At 36.7% G+C, this 19,949-nt stretch overlaps 1 protein-coding gene, 1 long non-coding RNA gene and 1 pseudogene across 5 annotated transcripts; all 3 read right to left on the reverse strand.

Annotated features, from left to right (window-relative positions):
* Positions 1-283: 283 nt before the first annotated feature.
* On the reverse strand, positions 284-1,001 carry LOC113288292. Its single transcript, XM_026537286.1, has 2 exons — positions 842-1,001; positions 284-744 (listed from the first exon to the last, which is right to left on the reverse strand). The coding sequence occupies exons 1-2, from the start codon at positions 907-909 to the stop codon at positions 504-506; spliced, it is 309 nt and encodes a 102-aa protein (XP_026393071.1). The 5' UTR covers positions 910-1,001; the 3' UTR covers positions 284-503.
* Positions 1,002-3,075: 2,074 nt separating this feature from the next.
* Positions 3,076-4,068, reverse strand: LOC113291020 (annotated as a pseudogene).
* A 3,232-nt stretch (positions 4,069-7,300) lies between these two features.
* Positions 7,301-12,806, reverse strand: LOC113288296. Of its 4 annotated transcripts, none has more exons than XR_003330561.1 (7): positions 12,425-12,805; positions 12,087-12,152; positions 11,429-11,782; positions 10,807-10,959; positions 10,138-10,479; positions 8,102-9,142; positions 7,301-7,787 (listed from the first exon to the last, which is right to left on the reverse strand). It is a non-coding gene; the product is annotated as an uncharacterized LOC113288296 (long non-coding RNA). The 4 variants fall into 4 exon arrangements; XR_003330562.1 differs by having other exon boundaries at positions 12,069-12,152; XR_003330560.1 differs by having other exon boundaries at positions 11,429-12,152; positions 12,425-12,806.
* Between the last annotated feature and the right edge of the window lie 7,143 nt (positions 12,807-19,949).

The following is a 19,949-nucleotide window of genomic DNA, read 5'->3' on the forward strand; positions in this document are numbered from 1 at the left end:
CTAGCCAATAGTGACTGGATATGAATGGTGTATCTTATACAGAGCACTATATAAACAGTCAGATAAGATTAGGGAGTCGTCATCGGTTATGGGATGCATAGAGGACCATTTAGTTATGTGCCGTTGATTCTCTCTGGCCTCTGGAATTTAAGTCACGGTTTCTCTTTTCACCGGTTTTGGTCGGAGTTTCTGATCAGGTCAAGCCCAGCCAATTGTTGTTCTTGTAAAGGACTAAAATAAAAATCCTAAGTAAACAAAATACATTGACACAGCCTTAATCAAATTTTGATCCAATGGATATGGATGGATTACATGCATCAATCATAGTTTAATCAACACCAATAATTATCAGTAAAATTTTATTGTTCACAACAACAACCATGGAATAAAACAACAGTCGACCTCTGTATTCATACAATAACAAAAAAACACCAAATGAAGAAGAAGCCACCCTATAATAGTAACTTACAGCGCAACACAGTGCATATATATGCTGTTTTTATTCATGGACACCCTTGGTAACAAGCACAGTAATCCTTGGAGTCTTCATCTACGTTTATCTGGGCACAATTTACTCCGTAACTCTCATGAAATGGCAAGCACCATTGTATACAATCCCCATGGACATCATCAGAATACGTCCAACGCATGAGGTCTCCACCACAGTAACTATCACGTTCGGACCAATGTATAGGAAAATGATCTTTAAAAGTGAAACAAGCATTCGTAATAGCATTCACATTCCTGCAGGTCCACAAATTAACAGATATATACAGTCAAATTTGTAAAAATAAGAAAACTATTAATGGAAAATTTGAAAACAGAAAACCAAAAAACTTACATGGATTGGAGAAGAATTGAAGTGAACAAAAGGAAACCAATGAGAGAAAATGTTTTAGTTGTAGCCATGAATGAATTAACAACTTACAAGGATGGGTATATATTTTGATGATGAATATAGCAATTTGATTTGTGAAGATCAATAATCATCTAAACCTCCTTTTATAGTAATTAAACCAAAATATTAATCTCTTTTAAATTCTGAATTAGTTAGATAGTTTATTGTAGGAAGGTTAGACACTCTTTCCAAAGTTTACTTTATTCTTAATTTGATTAGTTTTCCTAAGGAATAAATAGACTTTAGATTCTGAATAAACTAAATTCATTGCTTAACTTGAAATATAGTACGTATGACCCAACAATCGGTGCAACAAATCCTAACTGGAATTTTTATTTAGATTCTTATATGTGGGGTTATTATATATATATAACACAAAGAATAATGTTTTTCATATGAACCATCTCCAATAGTGTGGGGTGTTAGTTATAGGATCTGTTTTTTTTTTTTGGATAAATATAAAAGTGATTCCTTTTTTTCTATTGGTTTAGAAAAATTTATTTAAAAAAAAATACTCAAAAAGATGACATGGAGGTCATTCCCAAGGTCTAAATAAGACTTTCTCTAGTACATCTTCAAGGAAACTGGATAAGAACTTGCAGAAAGAATTCCACAAACGTTTGAAGATCATAGGGATCATACCCCCAGCACCACCAGATTCTTACATGAGTACATGGCTAACAGGGACACGTCCTCGTCAGATTCAGCCAATTCTCCTCCTCCTACTGATCAATCTACTTCTGAATCCATCCAATCAACATTGATTAATGATGAAGGGATTCCGGTCGACTTTGCAGTCGGTGATATTGTTTAATGTCTTGATTGGATGTTTAACATTTCGATTTGCTGGACGAGTATATGTATTGATTCTTACTGAATTTATTATGGTTTATGCAGAAATTTGTAGACAAAGAGGACATCCACTTGTCAGGTATTATTACCAACTCACTCTAAACATCTTTTTGATCTATCAATTATTTTCGTCATGCATAAACGCATCTCCAATGCTAGGTCAACTCATTGTAATTATTTTCTTGGAGGTCTGATTTTTTATTTTTTATTTTGTTTGGTCGTTAGTATGCCTTATAAACAAATTGAAAATAAAATTCTGGGAAAATGCATCTTCAATGGTAAGGATGAATTTCCAAAATAATCTAGTTCATATCTGAATCATGAAAGAGGCCTAGATATGACTTTCTACTTTACCGATCAAAAAAAAAAGACTTTCTACTTGACCTTATGTTTTATTAACAACTCACAGATATAGGATTGTTGAGATATTTTAATTTTTTCTCTGAGTGAAAAAATCTTATCCTCCTATGTTTTGATGTTTTCATGGTTTTTGTTAATGGCAGCGCGGAGGATATCCGCAACAGTGGAAAGAAAGACAAAGACTTCATTTGGATTCCGTATCTATATACGCGGTAGGTGTTAATTAGTACCTTGTTTTCATATTGCTAGTATTATCATTATTATACTCATTCCTTCAATTAAGCACGGAGAAATCATCCTTACTGTTATTATTTTTTTTAGATAGTATAGTAAATAAAAGGCGTTTACAAGAGGTTGGATGGGAGATTAAGGAACAAATTCGATATATGAATAAAAAACTCCGGTTTCACATTAGTTTAATTTTTGTAAAAATTACCTCTATATAATTTATTTATTTATTTTATTGTTGGGAGGCTATTTTTATTATTGTTAGTGTTCTTAGAGCAACCATAGTGGGTGATCAAACCCATAAATATGGTCTAGAAACAAGACGTAGTGCGACGGACTAAAGAGCAAAAGCCTGACTATAGCCAAATTCTGGACTATATTTGGTCTGGGACCAAACCCAAATATAGTCGAGCGAACTTAAAGTGTACGCTTGTTAACGGGCGAACGTATAATGTACGTTTCGTGTGGGGCGGTTGTATATTCCCCGTTCCATGAGTTGTTGTGTATGGATCACCTTATAACCGGAAATGTTAGTCTTGAAAGGGCATGTTAGCCTTTTTACGGTTGTTTTCCCCGTAATCGGATTCCATTGCATCCGACCAACAATGCAATCCAAAATTCAGTTTTGGGGGTAATCCCATTCCTAAAGAATCTATCATGTTTGTCTCACCCTAATTTGTCTCAAGTGCGAATCCTGAAAGATTCCAACTGTTGTTCTACGTTATTGTTCAGAAAAATTACGAGAATGCGATCCTATACAAAAGAGTAGCATACCTCGTCTCTACCATCATCCGAGCTGCTTCAAGAAGAAGTTTTGACTGATGCTTAGTGTTATAGGCAGGCTCCAGCATACGCCACATTCTCCAAAACATCAACATCATTAAGTATAAACCTGCTAGCATCATCAATTCAGCATAACTAATCCATGGTTTATGTTAAGCTAAAATGACCACAGATACCTGTCCGTAAACTACAAGTTTTTGTGGCCTGGAAGTTCCCTTGGTATCAATGTACATTGTTTTTCCTTCAGCACCCCCTTCATGAATCACAAATACAAATGATTGGATTAATCAACATTGAACAGGAAAAAAGTCCCTTTAAACTACTCTACTTCACTACTGGACAAGTGGCGCATAAAGAGTGACCCAACAACTGAGCCTTTCTGGAGCAGAATTCAGTAATAGAACCAGTCTCGATCCCTCAAGTCAAATTAACCATGTGAGTTCTCAAAAAAAATAAAAATCAAAACACTACGATCTTTCTACAGTCATGATCTACTGTATTGCCTAGTAAATAAACCAATTATCGAGTTCTCCTGATCCTGTTGTTATCTGAATGATCTCTTGCTTTTCTGCATGAAGTGGAGTGGCACTAGTAAACCCCAATGGAACCAGCTTCGACTCTGCTTCAATGATCTTATCAACTTTAGATTCAGCAATTTCTTTGTGCATGAAGTAATTCTTTCCAAGGAGAGTATGCAACAGATTCAACTTGCATACACCACCATCTTTAAGCTTCTTCAAATCAATTGAAGCTATCCTAGACGCCTGCAAAACGACATAAACAACACACACCCCAAACTAGTCAAACCTTAGAAACCTTAATTTTCAAGAAAACCACAAGATTAGTCGAAATCTAAAGAACCAGAAAGATACATATTCCGAAACCAATTTCCGTTGTACAATTAAAAATGCATAGTAAACATTTTCTAGGTCACCTCTAACTTGCATTAATGAGTTCCCAGGATTTGTGTGGTAGGCTCCTTTTCATCCAGCGAATGTCATGACACCACTTCCTCTGACCATTTGCATCCAAGTCCTTTGGGGATTTTGAAGAAAGAAATTTCTTCTTCAGCTCCTCCTCTAAAGTGGTATAAAGAGCATTGGATTTCATCGAAATTTCTCTTCCTCATCCTCACATCCTGTAAAATTTAGATCAATCCAAAATTAATTTATGAAAATCATCGTGAAAACCTCCTCGTACTTGGAACATAATTATCCATATAGACTATAAGTAACAAACAAATCCAAAAATGCTCATGAATCCAACACTTAAAAGGCTGAAAGGAGTGCTACCTCAAAGACCAAAAATAAATAAAAATAGATGACACAAAAACAAGCATTTGTTAGCGTATGCAGCATTGGCAACAAATTCAAAAGCGTCCCATGCATAAAAGTTTTGATATTTGTACATCTCAAACAAACAAACAGATGGGGAAATATCCGTATATTCAATAACCAATATAGGACATTGAATCTCCTGGCTAACATTGTACTCTAAAATTGAAGAATGCATAGAGCATTGAGTCAGTCCCATCGCCGGATGTAGGAATGTATCCTAAAATTGTATTCTACCAATGTTTCTAAAAATCACAAGGAAAGGAAAAAACACAACCGAACCAGAAACCAAGGAAAATTGGACATAAATTTCAGCATCATCTATTCTATAAATACGAACCCACCATCATCAACTTTACCCAAAATCCCACCCCATCCCAGAGAAAGAAAATCAGAAATTCACATGAAATTTGGAAATCAGATAAAGATCGTCATTCAGGGAATGAAGTGGCGATCATCATCATCACATCACCGCTGACAAAAACGAAGAATAGCGATTCACAAGTACCTTTTTCTATAATGGGTTTCGTAAAATTGGTGTTGAAAACCCTTGGGTTACAAAAATTTACTAGTTCTTCGTCATCGTCTATGCTCTCCTCAAAAAGAAAATTAGCTTCTGACGGAAAGTTATCATCTTTATTTTCATTACTATCAAGAAAGTTGTTTTCTTCTGCTTCGCCGCCCAAAGAAAGAACGATTTTTTGGGGACCATGGTTTTTTTTGGGACCATGATTTTATTTTGGGTAAAGACGTTAGAAGTAAATCTAGGTCACCTCTTATCTGGATATTTATATTAATACCTAAATTACCCTCCTGATTAATTTTGGGTGATGATTAGTTAGTGTAATGATTAGTGAGATGATTAAGTTAAAGATAACTAGTGAGATTAAAAAATCAGATGTTTTTTTTTAAAGAAGTAGAATTATTAAGAGAGTAAAGTTAGAGAAGATGAAGAAGGAAAACATGAAAAACGATGGATTTTACCAACCACAACCAGAGGAAGGGTATTTGGGTACCCAGGTGTGCTTCAAACTTAGATAATGTTGGTTGAATTACTCCAAACTTTCAAAAAAAATGAAATTTTTTATGTAGATTTGGGTCAGTTCGGTTACCATATGTCAAGAACATGTAACCGAACACACTTGAAAGTGTAGTTCGGTTACGTTTTCCAAACACGCAGGTTACCGAACTCGCTCGTTAATGGAGGTTTTGGTCGTACAGTGTAATGTTCGGTTACCTAGGATAAAATGGTAGGTAACCGAACTTTTAACTTAAAAATTTATTTGGGTACATCTTGTGTGTTCGGTTAGTTCGCAAACTTCAACGCAACCAAGTTCCCAACCGAACTGCAGGTTAAAAGTAACCTAGTGTTAGAAGTTCGGTTGGTTCGCAAACTTCAACATATTTTGCGAATCAACCGAACTAGGCTTATATATGCATATATGCAATTAGGAAAACGTTCGGTTACTACGAAAATTATTTCTTGGCGAATTAGGTAGAGTTCGGTTACGAAGTTTCAAAGGTAGAGTTCGGTTATAAAGAAAACTTAACATTTTTGCGTACGAACCGAACTTGTGGACTTCTCATTATTTTCGTAAACTAAAGTTCGGTGATATCCTTATTTTGCGAAGGAACCGAACTTATGGACTTTTGTCCTTCTAATACAAGGAGTTTGGTTAAAAGTATTTTTTGCGAAAAAACCGAACTCTATTGGCTAAGTTCAGTTATTTTGGAACTCAAGATAGTGGCCACAACAACACAGTTCGGTTAGACTGGATTTGTTTTTTTTCGGTTGTAAGGGTGGAGTTCGGTTACTTTGTAGTTTTAAATTTTTTTTGCGAAACAACCGAACAGAGAGTTCGGTGACTTAGTTTTAAATTCAATAGAACCGAACTGTTCTTCGTGTTCTTCATTTTCAAGAAGTTCGATTAGTAAACTAGGGTTTTTTGGAAAATCGACCTAACCGAACATGGCTCTGTAACTCCTGTTAAAACCCTATTTTGATGATTTCTATTCGATTGAAGCAATCAAAATCAAATTAAAGCGAAGGGTTTGTTGGAAAATACCTCCGGAGTGGTCCCATGGCAGAATCAGGTTGCGGCTGGCGTCTTTTATACTCGATAAAATTATCATGTAACCGAACTTAATTGTGATTGCATTGATGTTGTTACATTTCTTAAATAGGCGGTGGTAGTGGTGGTGGTGGGAGGAGGTGGTGGTGGTGGTAATCGGTGGCTGATGGTGGTGATAATCGGAGGTGGTGGTGGTGGTAATCGGCGGTGGTGGGCGGTGGTGGTGGGAGGAGGTGGTGGTTATATATATATAGGTGGTTATTAGGTTGGTTTTAAATTAAATTAGGTTAAGAGTAGGTTAGTCATTTCAACGTCTTAGGACACCCCTTATCACTATAGGGAAGGTGGCCTAATAAAACCATGGTCCCCTCAAAAAAACCATGGTCCCTAAAAAATCATTCCAAAAAACTAGTTATCTATACCTACGTAAGAACAGTAAGCCCATTAGGGTTCTCACAGGGTCCAAACCATTATTTGGTGAAAATTTTCGCTTCTCACGTTATGTCTTTGAGAAGATGAATCTCACAAAACCCCCATATTGGATTCCGATTCCACCAATAGTAACACCTAGTAATCAGAAATACATCGTTACACACAGGCCACCTTACAAGAATTGGTTTAGATTGTGTTCGGATCCGGCACTAGTCAAGAAAGATGCAACTCCTACAGATGCTGCTAAGAAAAAAACTCAAAAAGCACCTCCTAGGGCTGGAGGTGGCTTCATAGTCCGAAATTCCTCGATGGAGCCCCGGAGAAATGATGGTCACAGATGACCCAAATGAAGATATTGACTTTTATGAGTTGTTAGCAGTAGAAAGAGCAAGTCAAGAGATTGGTTACCATTACAACAGAAAACAGATTTGTCATTAAGATCTTGATGGATAAAAGACTAAGACCTCACATTCATGACATGGAAGCACTAGTAAAATTGGATTTGTATGAGAAGAAATATCTAGTGTTGTATCAAAAGATAATGCAGAGGATTCAGGCACAGATAACCAATTCGAATGGCCGTTGGAACTGGAATGACTTCAGCTTTTCAACTATGCCCAGACTTCCTCGCTAATAATGTCAAGGTACCAGGGGATTGCATTATTACCAGGCCCAAGGAGAACGATCTTCATCATTTGCTGAATCGTATTCTGGATAGGGACCGCAACAGGAAAGGTTTCATCAAGACGGATCACCGGGCTTCAGTCCAGCGTTCTCTGAGTGCATTCAATTTGAAACAGGGAACCATGAAATCCAATCAAGTCCCCCCTGAAAGTACAAAGTTGCAAGCAAAGAAATGAAAATGAGTAATACTTCCAGCTACCGAAGCTTCCTTTTCTATCATACCTGTCGTATTGTCCTTGTTACTAGAATGTAGTAGTAGTATATTGTTCTTTGTTTTTCTACATCTAGCTCAACAGTGGTGTTTCTACTAGTGATGTATGTCTTTTTCCACATGCACTGTGTTGTGACTCCTAGAATGTTATTATAATGATTGTTACGATGTTCTAAGCTTCAAATACTGAGATGTCGATATTGAGCTATTTGTCCAATTTTCGTATAAAAAACAGTGAATAAGATACCTGGTAGATCCCCAAAATCTTTGCCAGGCAAGTTGTGCATCTTGTTGCGATCGATTCAGATAAAAACTTCAAATACGCTGCTGCAAACTTGATAAATGACCATATTTCTCTCTTCGTTAACCCTTTAATGATAAACTGATCGTCCAGTGATTTAGTAAAATAGGTGTTGCTCTTACCACCCTGAGATTCAGGGACCTTACGAAATCTAGCACAGATGTCCTCCTTAAGGCTTCAAACCCCTTTGCACATACTTCACCTTCCAAATGGACCATTGTCACTGAATGCCACTCTAACAAGCAACGCCTTGAGCGGACTGGAATCAAAGAGCTCCAAGGACCAGACATGGATAAAATGCTACTATCCATAGACCCAAGATTTCTAAACGATTCAGAGGCTTCTGTTTCATCGAAAGAATGAAACGACTGAAGAAGATTCAATGAATCATAAACCACCCAGAGGCATCCTAATCCAACCCGTGTTGTTGTCGTCTGAGTTATCTGCTCCTTTCACGGGATGATGAGATTCAGTGACCTCAGCCATACCCAGGTCTTCGAAATGCTTTTCCAACTTTAACAACTTCATATGAGTTTTGCCTTGGGTTGATGAATCTGCTGCCACTTCACCGTTAATTCCAGTATCGTACTCCCTGGCATGTTTTTACTAGTCCATGCTGCATCAAGGTTCGCTACAATCGGAAACTGATCCTCTGAGATTGCCCTCCCACATGTATTTTCAGTCTCCAAAGGATTGGTCGGGGCATTTGAACTTAAGCTTGATAAAAGATGTGGCCTGGACCCTGTGGTGTTATGATCTGTGAAGAATCCACCTGCTCACTGTTTCCATCCAGCTTGCACTTTTTATCACTGGGAGAATCTTTACCACTTTGCTTGGAATTTGAGTTTGTTGATACAAGCTTTTCTGCACCACTTGCAGACTCCTCCGTACATTTTTGTATAGACTCCTGATTGACCTCAGGGTGGAAGGTATACTGAGTGAACATCCATCGATTCATATCCAAAGCAAGCGACCATTTTATTGAACCTGCAATCGTATAAAATGGTAGAACTGAGTGAATGTGGACAAGTGTGAAATAGTACCAAACTGTTCTTAACTCAGTAAGAAAAGTTACCTTTTACCCAAATTCTTAATTTACCCTTTAAACATAGGAGTAAATAAATAAGAGAATACCCTATCAAAGATTCCAACGGATGGGTATAGCTTAGTCACCAGGAACGGGAACGAGGACGGGAAGGGGAGCGAGTACCGAAACGAAAATACGTAAAATTCTCAAAAATGAGGAACGGGGAACGTGTCGGGAACGTAAAATATAAATCATATATAAATTAACTTTCATAGATATATTAATGATACATAAAGGTTAGAAGGAGGAGAAAAAGTTATTTATATATTTATTTATCGGTTGCTAGAAGAAATTGGTCCAGATCGTCTGTGCCACTGCTTGGGTGTGCCCTATGTGCCACACCAATAGAAACACGGTATTTTCTCTTGGATTTGTAATATCTTCTTTAACTAATTAATTATCTTTCCTAATCGATTAGTGTTGTATAAATAGAAAATCTATTTAGTTAGTCATGGTTAATGAGAGGAATGATGTGGCGTGTTTCTATTGGTATGGCACATATGGCACACACAAGCAGTGGCACAGACGATCTCGACCCAGAAGAAATATATCTAAAAAAGGAACAAAATAAATCTAGAAAATCTTCTTGCTATATCTTTACAGAAATAAATCTTTTTTTCTTCTTTGATATATCCACGATATCTTTCTTAATTGTTAAATTTATAGCAAGGTTCCTCCCTTGCTAGGAACACGTTCCTAGCGCGTTCCTCACTGAGGTACGCAAAAATGCGCTTTTCACTGAAAAACGCTCATACGCTAGGAGTTCCTGGTGACTAAGGGGTATAGGCACTTTAGATGTGTTATGCTCAAGTTAGGATTGCACTGAAGTCTACAAGGCGCAGACAATATTCCAATAAATTAAGAAAAGTGAACTGCAATGAGTTGCAGAACTTACAGTACAACCAAATGGCTCGAGGCTCCCTTCAAAAAACATAAGTGTCTTCACCAATTTCTTTCCTCCCTGCCCAGTGCTCCCATGTGCTTCAAGGAACTTCTCCACGTGGAATGCTTCACAATAACCCGGCTTTTGAGTGGAAAGATGATCAATTGAAGGAACTATTTGTGCACCTGTGCAGCGTGCCACACGCGCTCTAACAAAGGCCTCTTGATATTGAGAACAAGAGATGTTTTTTTCAAAGAGGTATTCTTGAGTGAAACGTGAACTGATTTCTACCAGTAAGACATTGGGATGATGAGCAACTATCTTTGCTACTGCCATCTTCAAATGATCTGTTTCCTATATAAAAAAAAGTGAGACAATAAGAACAAAAAATCAAGGAAACAAAGAAAAACCCAGTCCATACCAGTGAAATATGGATCTAAACATGTGTCTCGCTATCCAAATTTCAACACAGGTATGAATACATGCCCATATGACTAATCCATCACGAAATGGTTTGTTTGATTTTAAATTTTATCTTTTACATATACTATTACATCATCTGGATTATACTAAGATCAAACAAAATAAAAACTAACTGAAAGAAAAAGATATTTAATAATGTAAAATCGCAATCCAATAAGTTAAACTGATGAATGATAGCAAAACGTAAAGGGTAACAACCTGCTGCAGTAGAGTATCAAAACTTGATAAATGATTAGACACCCGTGATGCTCAAGAGCTCCGCCAAGGATAAGAAAACGGGGCTTCTCAATTTTTGAAGTCATCCGCCGGTTGGAAACATTTTTCTTGCAAACAACTCCTTTAACAACAATACTAGAAGAAACAAGGTAAAAGGTAATGCCAGTGTCAGAAATTAAACACCAAAAAAATGTCAGAAATTAAACACCAAGAAAATAAAACAGAAGTGATGCTCATAGTTATTTGTGTATATCACCATATGGGAACTTTTAAAAGAATGCCCACATGATATCATCCAAGATCAGTGGTGGATCCAGGATTGAAGATACAGAAGGACCCCCAAAAAAAAGTCTCATTGGGTGGCGGCAAAAAAAGGGCAAATCTAGGGGGATTTTGATTGATAACATCTACAACCTTTAGGAGCTATTTGGCGAGTACGCTTAAAAGACCATTCTGTAGAGATTCTAGGATAAATGATTGTAATCTGGCCTAAGGTTACATTCATATGTAATATATGACATATTTTACAATTTCACCTAACAATCATGGAATTTTTTTTAAATGAATACAGTACAAAACATGGTATGAAGAAGAGTACACTGACCTGTTGTTGTTTCCAGTGTGGAATAAGTTCATCAAGTGCTCTTGCTTGGTCTAAAAAGATTCCCAGATAAGATAAGATATTTGCACCAACTTGAGCACCGTTTTCAACAACACAAAAAAGCTAAGTATTTGATTCCCTGCCAAAACTGGAAATCCCTGTGTTGGTTTCAAGTTCGCTATTACATAATTCATAACCAAGACGTGACACTGCCATGTGGCTGGGACTCCACTAAGAAGAATGTACAGTATCACATCAACACTCCAGATATCAGCTTCTGCTCCGTAATGCCGTCAAAACACTTCAGGAGCCACATGATATGCACTACCATCAATTCAAAGTATTTAAATACTTCCCCTGCACCAAATTTTAAGATCATCAAAGTTAGTATCGCCAGTGACCAACCTAGAGTTGCAAAATACTTTATTCCGTAATACCAGTTGCCCTACTTAAGCTCGCTACAGAAATATAGTTGAATGCCAATTCAAGTTCAGGGACATTTCTAGAGCTCAAAATTCATGTTTTCAGTTATGTGAAAAAGATAAATTGGGCAATGGCAGAAGCAATTGACATCATTATGTGGCATTGAAATATGTTTAGTCTTGATGAACAGAACAGTCCCCAATGAAGCAAAGAAATGCACTTAAACACTGATGAGCACCAAGCATTAAGAAATCTCCTCTTCAGACTCCAGATAAGACCTCAGATTAGACGAGCCACTCAAATCCTACACACACAGGTTGGTGCTTTCTAGTCAGTTTGGCATCAAATGTCTTTTTACAATTGACACTTAGTGTCTGAAATGTTAAGTCTCATTTACTTTTTTTCGCTAGGTCAAACGCATTCTACTACATAGGCTACATTCAAATCAAACACATAAGCTCATCAACCAATGTCTACTCCGATTTCATCATAAAATTGCATTACCAGAAACATCTTAAAATCAAAATTCACATCAACATACATTTAAAAAATCACCACCACAAATCAAATTCATACCTGAAAAACCAAAAAATCAGTAGTCTTTTAAGTGGAGGACAATATCAATTAAACTATAGATTCAGCTTAAAATTCATCACATCTCACACCATCTTCTTCGTAAACACAGATTTAAATTAAATTCAATTGTATTTCTATGTCCAGTCAAACGATCTGTACTTGTCTTCTTACATCTTCTTCTTCTTCAATATCATCTTTATTTTACTGATAATTTTCATTTGACTATCATTCATTTACAAGCATATTTCTCCTTTGCAGCTGGTTTTTGTGATTTGATTGGCGTACGTTGGGATCGAGTAATCCTCCTGGAGTATTCATCTGGCTGGGGTTTGTATGGTTTTCTCCACTTCAGAGTGAGGAGGAAGAAATGAAGAGGATAAGTCTACCAGGAGATAGAGAGTAAAGTAGCCGTAGATCTAAACCATGGAAGATGAACTTTCAAAATTACTTAGTTGCCCCTTACACGCAGCACTTAAAGAACGATTTTTTGGGACCATGGTTTTTTTTGGGAACCACGGTCCTATTAGGCCACCTACCATATAGTTATAAGGGTGTCCTAAAGCATTGAAATGACTAACCTACCCTTAATTTAATTTAATTTAAAACCAACCTAATAACCATTTATATATATATATATATCCACCACCTCCTCCCACCACCACCTCCCACCATCGCTGATTACCACCTCCGCTTATCACCACCACCAACCACCGATTACCACCACTACCACCGCTCACCACCGCCGATTACCACCACCTCCGATTATCACCACCACCAACCACCGATTACCACCACCACCTCCGATTACCACCACCACCAACCACCACCACCATTATATATATAGCTTAATTTAAAACATTAACAAAGATATTCTCACAAACCCATTACTTGTCATTCGTTTTTGGTTGAATAAATGAGAAGTAATCATTAAAATGAGTTGAAAATGGAAGTTGCAGAGAGGTTTAATGGAGGGTTTTTTTCCAGAGAAAAGTTCGGTTATCAAGAATTAATTTTTTCTTAACCGAACTCAGAGTTCGGTTGATTCGCAAAAAAATACTTTTAACCGAACTCCTTGTATTAGAACAACACAAGTCCATAAGTTCGGTTCCTTCGCAAAATAAGGATATCACCGAACTTTAGTTTACGAAAATAATGAGAAGTCCACAAGTTCGGTTCGTTCGCAAAAATGTTAAGTTTTCTTTGTAACCGAACTCTACCTTTGAAACTTCGTAACCGAACTCTACCTAATTCGCCAAGAAATAAATTTCGTAGTAACCGAACGTTTGCCTAATTGCATATATGCATATATAAGCCCAGTTCGGTTGATTCGCAAAATATGTTGAAGTTTGCGAACCAACCGAACTTCTAACACTAGGTTACTTTTAACCTGCAGTTCGGTTGGGAACTTGGTTGCGTTGAAGTTTGTGAACTAACCGAACACACAAGATGTACCCAAATAAATTGTTAAGTTCAAAGTTCGGTTACCTACCATTTTATCCTAGGTAACCGAACATTACACTGTACGACCAAAACCTCCATTAACGAGCGAGTTCGGTAACCTGCGTGTTTGGAAAACGTAACCGAACTACACTTTCAGGTGTGTTCGGTTACATGTTCTTGACATATGGTAACCGAACTGGCCCAAATATACATAAAAAATTTCATTTTTTTTGAAAGTTTGGAGCAATTCAACCAACATTATCTAAGTTTGAAGCCTACCTGGGTACCCAAATACCCTTCCTCTGGTTGTGGTTGGTAAAATCCATCGTTTTTCATGTTTTCCTTCTTCATCTTCTCTAACTTTACTCTCTCAATAATTCTACTTCTTTAAAACAAACCATTTGATTTTTTTAATCTCACTAATTATCTTTAACTTAATCATCTCACTAATCATTACAGTAACTATTATTAACACTAACTAATCATCACCCAAAATTAATCAGGAGGGTAATTTAGGTATTAATATAAATATCTAGATAAGGGGTGACCTAGATTTACTTCTAATGTCTTTACCCAAAATAAAACCATGGTCCCCCCAAAAAAACCATGGTCCCCAAAAGATCGTTCCACTTAAAACCGTTCCTCACTAGGCTGCTGAAGCTGCGAGGGTGAGGTCTTGGCCCATGTTTTCCCATTCTCAACGTCACATCGCCCCCCAAAAAAATACTAACAAATAGTACATTAGAACGTCGGTAATACTCCCTCCGTCCCAAATTAATTGAATTATTTGTATTTTGCCATTTTCAACGTCACCCGAACAAAAAAATACATTAGAACCTCCGTAATATTAATATTCTTTTCTTGGTAACGAATAAAATTGTCAATATATATAGAGGTTGTTAATATAAGGAGGTTGAAACTGTAAGATTTTATAAATCAATTTTACAAGTCGCGATTACGTTTTGTATCGGTATGCATAGGTTATTAATATGTGGAGGTTATTAATATATGTTTTCTTCTTCTTTTTTTCCTACTATTACATTTCATACTTGCTTTTGAAATCCTTTACTTTCGTGAACCTGTGCGTTATTTGATCAGTTTTTGTCAAGGAGCTTCACAACCACAACTTATTTTAGATACGATCATGATTGAATTTCGCGGTTCCAATGGAGTGAGATAAAAATGGTGAAAATTCAACCCACCAATACATGGTTCGCCATACCGGGTATCGGTACCGATACTTAGTTATATTATTATATATACAGATATAGTACATCGGTATTTGTACCAAAAATTACTTTTAGGCACAAAACACGATTGATTTGATAATGATAATATGAAATCAGGGTTAGAAAACGAATAAAAGATAAATAAAGGTGACACGAGATCAACGTGGTTCGGTGAATTATGTTTACATCCACGTTTGGATCCCCTTGGTGAGAGGTGTTTTATTGATTAGCATAATACAATGAATTTCCTCGGGTTATCTAACCTAGAAATGAGGGAGGACCCATGGATAATTTTATATGTACAGTTGTGCACTATCCATGCAAGATTGGACCCAAAAAAAATTAGACTCCAAATGATAATAAATTTGAACCCAATATATTGATGACATGTTCCTCTTATTAAACTCTAGATCCCTACACTATTTTGATCAAATTGATCACTAGGTGTTATTCTAAACCAAACCAACCGATTTCTTTGTCATCATCCACCATGTGTTTCTAAAGGCAAAGCGAAGAGAATATTATGTGTCGAACCAAAAGAGGTTTTTCCATTATGTTTCATGGATAACCACAGTCTTATGCAATGTCCTTGGATGTATTCAAAGTGTCCGCGGGAAGGTTGTTCACGCATCAGAATGGTGATTGAATCACAACCGGAAAAGCTAAGGTATTTGCAATGTCAAGATCTCAATTTTCCAGAGGAACCACATATACTAGATGATGCTATGAAGATTAAAAAAGAAGAAGAAAAAAAGATTGCAACACTCTGCAAAAACTTCAAACTTAAATCCAAATTGAAGAAGGAGTTATTACACTGCAAGCATTGTGGATATGGAGATCACGAATACAAACATTGTTCACAGAGAATCAGTTCATGCCCAAAGCCCAGTTGCAGGACTTTTATGCATTTGCGGACTTCTTCTGAAGAAGATACATATGGAAGGCATTTCTGGGAATGTCCCAGGTGTTTTTTGGTGGAGTGGGCTGATTGAAGTTGTAGGACAAATAGACTCACTATGGTATTATGTTATTTGATTTGTTGTTTATTTTGTGTTATTACAATTATCTAAAACCATCAATATCAAGTAATTTAAATTTTTCCTCCATTAAACATTGCACCATCAATTTCATAAATAAAAACATAATGCATCGAACAACCACACCATACATGAGAATAAAAGAAATACATCAGATTAAAACAACTACTACATAGGCGGCGTCAGTTCTTGGCGGGTGGTGGAATTCCTATGGCGATGTAGGGATCGTATTTGATGAGCACCCTAAGAATGTTGAAACAAGCATGGAAGTCGAAAGGACGATCGTGGTGAGATACTGGCCACATCGCTAGAGTTCTGGGTTCCACTTCGGCTTCAACGTTGAGCTTATTTTTGTGATTCTCCATTAGTTGAGATATGAACTTCGATACATTACAACTAATTACACTAAAACGATGCGCTAATCCGTGACAATCACGCCTATTATGTTCGTCGTTTCAGCAACGAACATTTCAAAAACTTTCTGCCAGAACGTTGATTGTGATACATTCCTACCGGTAGCAACATCAGCGGCAACATCTTGTGTTTGAAAAACGTAGGCTCTGCAAATAGCTAAATCCTCTTGTTGAGTGAATCTAACAAAACGAACTCTGGGAGGCATTTTTGTAGATGATTTGAGAGGAAAGAATGTGTAGAATGTATGAATTTAGAGTTAAAATGAGGAGTATTTATAGATTTCAAAAAATGTAGTCGTTGGATCAAAGGTTTTTGCGGCCGTTCAGATTGAGCCGTTCGCGCCATTGGGTCAGACACTGGCGTTCTTGATACGGACGCGGGTGTTATAATTAAACACACGCATTGTAAGTACACACGCTGGCATTATTTCTTCATACGCCAGCATTGGTAGCAAGGATACCCGTCTTTAACACAGACGCGCGCTAGATGTTCCGACTCAATGTTCAAAGCAACAGATTTGTTGATTTGAACATCCATTTTTCATGTTTGTTCATTCCATAGTGGGAGGAAAATGAAGAAACTTTGAGTTTGTTCATTCCATAGGAACTACTCTAAGTTAAAAGATGGATCCGTAAAAAAAATTACTACTAAATCTGATCGTTGGCTGCCCTTATCATATATAAAGTGACCATAATAACCATCTTATCTTTTTTTGGGCCGGACGAACTTAAAAAAGGAGATCCAGATCTATTTGACGAGCAAATAACTTGAAAATCGAAGTCGGTAAAACCAATCCCTAAAATCTAAGACCTAATTTATGTAGAGAAAAAAAAACTGTGGAGATTTCTGATGCCTGCAAATTAATGAATCAAATGGCGAGAATCATCAAGAAAACGATAACCCCGGTGTTACTGGCGTATTCGAGGAGGACTGCTCGTAGAAATTACAGCTCTTCTTCTTCCATCTTCATCACCCAACAATTTAAGAACAACAGCAATACCAATATCAGCCATAGTAGTAGCAGTTTAATTTATCAAATTAGGACTCCAACTCGTGACTTCTCTTCTTCTTCTTCTACCGGTAAGAAGGGACCGTCTGGATCTGATAAAATCACAGGTACCGGTGAGGAAGCTGCTGAACATCTTCTTAAAAAGGTATGTTTGTGTTTGTAAAATTTTATCTTTCGAACATACCTTGTTACGTTATTCATCTTTAGGGTACAACAAACACACACAATTTGAACATCACTCCACTCTACTCATTCCAATTTTGCTGTCTGCTTCATCAAGCAGCCTTAGGGAGATACTGATCATTCTCTAATAACTACCAGTTGATTTATCTAAGACACTGCTAGAGATATACTGTGGTTGTCAAATTGGAAAATTTTCTATTCTTTATCCGGAAAGAGTGATTAATTGAAATAGAATTGACTATAGCCGTGATGAGATATGAACACGCCACTTAATATATCTCCTCGTATTAGAGTTACAAGTGGGTGTTGCACACCACAAACTGCTTTGCAATAGTTATCAAGCTGTAATCAAGATTTTTATGTAAAGTTATGTCTTGATGTGTTGGGCAGGTTGTGGAGACACCAAGTGAGTTTCCTTTCAAAATTGAAGATAAACCATGGGAGAAAACCATAACATTGATTGGAGACTACGGCGGTGATGAGATCAAAGTCATAGTTCACATGCCTACTGATCATTCCTCTACTATCGAGGAAACCGGTGATGACCAGAATCATGTCCAAAACAAGGATAGCGCTAGTGATCCACAGTCCAGCGTTCGCTTAGTTGTAACTCAAACGAATTTTCTCGGGACTACTTTGGAGTACGGTGTCATTTCTTATCCAGATGACTTTTCGATAGACAGTTTCTGTGTCAAGTATGCAAGGATTCCAGAAGAAAATATCTATTACAGAGGATCTGACTACGCGTAAGTACTGGAATTATATAGGTAGTTCTATTTCTATCAGTTTTTGCACTCGTTCTATATTGTAACTTTTATTTTTTCTTGAAGGAAATTGGATAACAACTTGCGGAAAGAATTTCAGAAACGTTTGAAGATCAGAAGAATCATACCCAGTACCACCAGATTCTTACATGAGTACATGGCTAACAGAGACATCTGCTCATCAGATTCATCCAATTCTCCTACTCCTACTTCTACTCCTACTCCTGAATCTGTAGAAACAACAGTGTTTAATGATGAAGGATTTCTTGTCGACCCTGACATAGGTAATACTGTTTGATGTTTCGATTTTGTTGGACGAGTATATGTATTGATTCTTACTGAATTATATGGTTTATACAGAAATACACAGACAAAGAGGACATCCACTTGTCAGGTATTATTCTCAGCTTATTGTCATCATCTTTTTTATTTTTCATCATGCGTAAAGGCATCTCCCATGCTAGGGTCAAAAAAATTTACCTGATATTTGGTATAAACAAGCTAGAAATAAAAAAGAAAAACACTATGGATAAAAACAAATGGAAATAGAATTTTACCGAAAAAATGTATCTTCAATGGTAAAGATGGATCTCCATAATTTTTTAGTCTAGATCAGAGTCACGAAGGAAGTATTGATGTGAATTCAATTTAACATTTTTGCCTTGTATTCAAAATGTTTTATTAACCACTCACAAATTTTTATTGTTTTCAGTGAAAAACCTTATCATCCTATGTTTTCAAAATTTTAAAAATGATGCTCACATTCTAATTGTTTGTTGTTATTAATTAGTGTTTTTTTTTTTGGGTTTTATTAATGGCAGTGTTGAGGATATCCGCAACAGTGGAAAGAACCCCGAAGACTTCGTTTGGATTCCATATCCATATACTCGGTATTAGATATTACCTAGTTTTTCTTCTTCTCGTTGTTTTGTTGTTATAATGAGTATAATTATTTCTCCAATCGTGGTGAGAAATGTGCACCGTCATCATGTGGGGTGCACAAAATTGGACTTGTTTGTTATCATTCGCGTGCGTTCAACTAGTAAGAAAGGGTGTTGTTAACTTGTGCTGCATATAAGACTCAACAAAAATGGGTGTTGTTAACCATTGAGACACGGTAACTGCCATTTTTGAAGGTGCAAGCTTTTGTGAATGCTTCATAAGAGTTAGTCTTAGTCAGCCTAACAGTGTTGCGAACTTACAATACTAACTTCTATTATTTTATTATCATTTTGGTGTTCTGAATCTACTAAAGTATTTTGTTTTTGTGACAATAGTAGTGAGAAGCTATTGTGGATTGAAATTCCCAGAGAGGGTTTCTGCGCTTCTGAAAGGTATTATTGTTAATACTATCTTTTTTTATTCTTTCTATCCCAGTTGGCCAGTGGCCAAACTCTGATACTTAAGGTTAGAAGCTTGAGTTCCCGCGCTGACCATCTGCAAAAAAAT

Source organism: Papaver somniferum, chromosome 6 (genome assembly GCF_003573695.1).
Source record: "Papaver somniferum cultivar HN1 chromosome 6, ASM357369v1, whole genome shotgun sequence".
Lineage (NCBI taxonomy): Eukaryota > Viridiplantae > Streptophyta > Magnoliopsida > Ranunculales > Papaveraceae > Papaver > Papaver somniferum.

Bases quoted from the DNA above. Each gene is read 5' to 3' on its own strand.
- LOC113288292 (XM_026537286.1), bottom strand. From the start codon at position 909: ATGGCTACAACTAAAACATTTTCTCTCATTGGTTTCCTTTTGTTCACT. The intron at 745-841 runs GTAAGTTTTTTG...GTGGACCTGCAG, and splicing joins TCAATTCTTCTCCAATCCAT to GAATGTGAATGCTATTACGA.